Source organism: Olea europaea, unplaced genomic scaffold, assembly GCF_002742605.1.
Source record: "Olea europaea var. sylvestris unplaced genomic scaffold, O_europaea_v1 scaffold629, whole genome shotgun sequence".
In the NCBI taxonomy this organism is placed as follows: domain Eukaryota; kingdom Viridiplantae; phylum Streptophyta; class Magnoliopsida; order Lamiales; family Oleaceae; genus Olea; species Olea europaea.
In genome coordinates this window covers 1-4,107 of record NW_019264649.1, presented here as the reverse complement: position 1 = coordinate 4,107, position 4,107 = coordinate 1, and the positions used below count along the sequence as shown (strand labels likewise).

The following is a 4,107-nucleotide window of genomic DNA, read 5'->3' as shown; positions in this document are numbered from 1 at the left end:
CCCCCCCCCCAAAAAAAAAAAATTAATTTCAATGAAGATAGTCAGTGTAAAGGGATTTGTGGTCACAATCTGATTAGTGATCACTCTTTTCCTCATGGCAAGTGTTAAAGGTGCAATTCTGTATTGAAATAAAGTTTTATTGGAAGCACTCTTCCAATGTATCTCCCAGATAAGATTTGAGAAGGTTTTATTTTTTGTTGAAGCCTTCCATGGAGGGCTTATTTATCTGTTACTCCTCCCAAATCTAACCAAACACTGGGGATTTTGGGGTGAGATTTCAATGTTCACTTCATGCTTTTGTAATGCCATTATGCTTCTTTGTTTTGTTCTACTATGTTTGATTTGGCATGCACAAGCATGGTAGGTTTTAGAAACTTGTTGGTATGTAAGATGATTAAACTTCAAAAATTAAAACACAACATTTATCAGCAACAAAATTCTGGATGCACAGATCTGAAGTATCTTGAGATGCAAATTGAGAGGGCTCGCTCGATGACTCCTGGAAAATATTCTGCCAAGAACAGACCTGATTGCTTCCTGAAAATGGTACTGATGCAGTCTTCAGTTTCTCATTAAAAAAGGGTTTTGCTTAATGCTAATATTCCATGTACCTGAAGAAGCAACCATGGAACACTTTTAGGGATCATAAATGAATGGACTCGTTGTTATTATAACAATGTGCATCTTCCATGAATAGAGCTTCATCTTGATTGTGCTTTCCCGTTATACCCATTGCACAAAAAGAAAACTTTCGAAAATTTGAACAATTATTATTTTCTCAATCTTTTATCCCACTCCTGCACAAGTCAGAATATTAAAGTTAACCGGCGGTAATAAGGAAGATTAAATTTCGAGGTCGCTGTCAAGTAACCATTCATAAAACATTGGATTTCTGGATGGAGTGAGTATGGAGGTTTCTTCATGGAACTTACTCATCATTCTTCCTGAAAACTCTTTATGAGTGCATTTGCGTTTTGAACAATTTTCTTCATGTGGATGTAAGTTCTTTAATTACCAATTCTAATCAAAATATATTTTGATAGAGGAGGTTTTACTATCTGATATCACAAGTACTTAACATCACTCTTATATCATGGATTTGGACATTTAAAAACATTTTTGAATATGTTGATGTAGACAAAGAATTGTCCACTAAGTAGAGCCGGCAGCGGAAAGGACGTACGTCACTTTGAGTTTGAAGCTGTTTCTTGTGTAAGTTATATTAATCATTCAGAGACCTCATCAGTTTTGATGAGATTTTTGTTCACCTCTTGATTTCATGAAAATGGAGAAAATCGTAATTTCTTTTCAATTGTTTTACTGGTTTCGTGTTTTCAGTTGATTGAATATGAAGTTGGTGATGTTCTTGAGGTTCTTCCTGGTCAAAGTCCTGCTGCTGTAGATGCTTTTATCAAGCGATGTAATTTGAACCCTGAATCATACATAACTGTAGGTACTTACCTAATTTTGGTTCTTTGTCATATTACCATCATGTTGATATAGGTAGATTTTGTCCCTTATAACCCTCTCCTGATTTTTTTGTTTGAGTAAATGTCATTTTTTCTTGAGTGTTCATTTGTCTACGTGTTATGCACATGCCATCACTGGTCACGGAACATGTTCGCAGGATGATTTTGCTGCCGTTTGATTATTCTTCTTTAGTTGTGCTCTGTGTTTCATTTTGGAAGTGCTGTAGGTGGGTTAGAAATGGTCATGGAGTTAGAAAGTCATATTTTCTTTTGACTTGATATGGAGTACCTGAGTGGGAACTATAGGTTCATGTAAGCTACCTTACGAGTGTTTGTTGATGATTCTTCTTTAGTGTGCTCTGTGTTGCATTTTGGAAGTGCTGTAGGTGGGTTAGAAATGGTCATGGAGTTAAAAAGTCATATTCTCTTTGGACTTGATATGGAGTACCTGGGTGGGAACTATAGGTTCATGTAAGCTACCTTACGAGTGTTTGTTTGAACATATCTTTTCTCACGTACATGGCTAGAATTGTTGTTTTGCACCCCGTTTTCAATCTTTTAAGTCAAAGTCTATTTATCCCTTTTTTTTATTTTTTTTATTTTTTTTTGTAGTGCGTTACTTATGTGACTGTATATTGCGTACTGTTTCCAGGTTGAGCCTAGAGATAAAGAGAATAAACTCAGTGCAAGTTCTTTGTTATTCCCTGTAAAATTAAAAACATTCGTGGAGCTAACAATGGATGTTGCGTCAGCTTCCCCAAGACGCTATTTCTTTGAGGTAATCTATTATTTGTCATTTTATCTTGTAAAGATCACTCGAAGGTTTTTATGTTTCTGCCTTTTTGTTTTGCCTGTCATAAAACTGCACAATAGTCCATTTTGTTTAAAGGATTGCAAATCCTTGCAATAATTTGGTTAAGTTTTGTGCTGTTCACTTAATATATCATGCTTTAAGTTGATGCTTGTGAAGTCGACAATGTGCTCAAGAGACTGCCAACCTATAGTTTTTCTAATATATTAATGTTTTTAGGTCATGAGTGTTTTTGCTAATGCGGAACATGAGAAAGAAAGACTTCAATACTTTGTCTCTCCTGAAGGAAGAGATGATTTATATCAGTACAACCAGAAGGAACGGAGGACTGTTTTAGAGGTGACTAAATGTTGATTATTTGCTGTGCAGAACATGATAGACAACTATCCTGTGTGATTCCTTTGATCTTTGTCATGTATTTTTTTTCTTGATGGAATTTTTTTACGGCACTAGTGCCTGGGAAGCAAGTCATGGTTCAATTTTCTCACAAGTAAAATTGGCTAATTATCTGGATGTGTGTTCAACATCAGTGGAAAGGGATGGCAATTTGACCCGAAAAATCTGACGGGGTGGCAGGGCGGTTTTGGGTTAGGGTTTTGCTGCCCCGTGGCAGGGGTGTCCTAACCTGCCTGTTGCCATCTCTAGATCAATTTTTTTGCAAGGAAAAGAATGCCTATTATTCTACAATCAGATATAACGACAAATTAAGCTTTTTCTCAATAAAATTTGGTGTTTATATAAATCTTTTCTGCCACCTTGGTTAATTCCTAGACCTATGGGAAGATCTAATGCATTTAGATGTTTGACAACTATTACATTCCGTGATATTATTGCTAATGAGACTGTCACTCTTATGAACGGGAGCCTCTTTAGGCCTACGCAAAATATGTCCAGCCCATCTGAGTCATCCTTTGTTAATATATCAGTGTCATCCCCACTTGTGGCACATATCTTTTCTCCGTTTTTGTACAACTTCACATCCCTCTTAGCATCCTTATCTTCGCTACATTTTTGTCCTATAAATGCCAAAAAAGGAGAAAAAATGATGAATTGCAGCAACTTCGCTTGAAAATTGTTTTCATTTTTTTTCTAGAAAGGGGACAGAAATTTCTGATATCCTTCTTTAATAAAATATCTCTAATGTATAATCTTTCTACTTTTCGAATGAATTTATACCTAGATTTAACGTGTCTGTATTATGTTCATCTTGAATGATAGATAAATTGAAAAATGATTCATGTACGCTTTCTCCTCATAAGTTCTCTTCTATCATATTCATTTTTTTCTCATTGTAGGTACTGGAGGATTTCCCTTCTGTGCAGATGCCCTTTGAATGGTTGGTACAACTCGTTCCTCCATTAAAAACAAGAGCTTTCTCCATCTCGTCTTCTCCTTCAGTTCATCCAAATGAAGTGCACTTAACAGTAAGCGTGGTATCATGGACGACACCTTACAAGAGGAAACGTATGGGTCTTTGCTCATCGTGGCTAGCGAGTCTTGATCCTCAGCAACAAAGTATGTCCTCATCTTCAACCATTTATTTTACTGGCATAATTTCTTGTTCATATTTTATAATTTCTTAATTGATCTTAAACAGGAAGCCTTATACCGGCATGGATTACTAAAGGGTCTCTTCCTCCCCCACCACCATCACTTCCACTTATACTCATTGGACCTGGCACTGGATGTGCACCTTTTCGCGGATTTGTGGAGGAACGAGCCCTACAGAGTAAATCCGGTCCAACTGCTCCAATTGTTTTCTTCTTTGGCTGCAGAAACGAGAATAACGACTTCTTATATAAAGATTTTTGGCTGTCCCATTCACAA

At 36.4% G+C, this 4,107-nt stretch overlaps 1 protein-coding gene across 1 annotated transcript; it reads left to right on the top strand.

Moving 5' to 3' along the window:
- Positions 1–47: 47 nt before the first annotated feature.
- On the top strand, positions 48–4,101 carry LOC111389867 (NADPH-dependent diflavin oxidoreductase 1; the record flags this gene model as incomplete). The annotated part of the gene is made up of 7 exons (XM_023014844.1): positions 48–546; positions 1,138–1,212; positions 1,339–1,449; positions 2,122–2,247; positions 2,500–2,619; positions 3,576–3,795; positions 3,878–4,101. Coding segments are annotated over exons 1-7 (1,089 nt in total), but the record flags the coding sequence as incomplete, so codon positions are not given.
- Between the last annotated feature and the right edge of the window lie 6 nt (positions 4,102–4,107).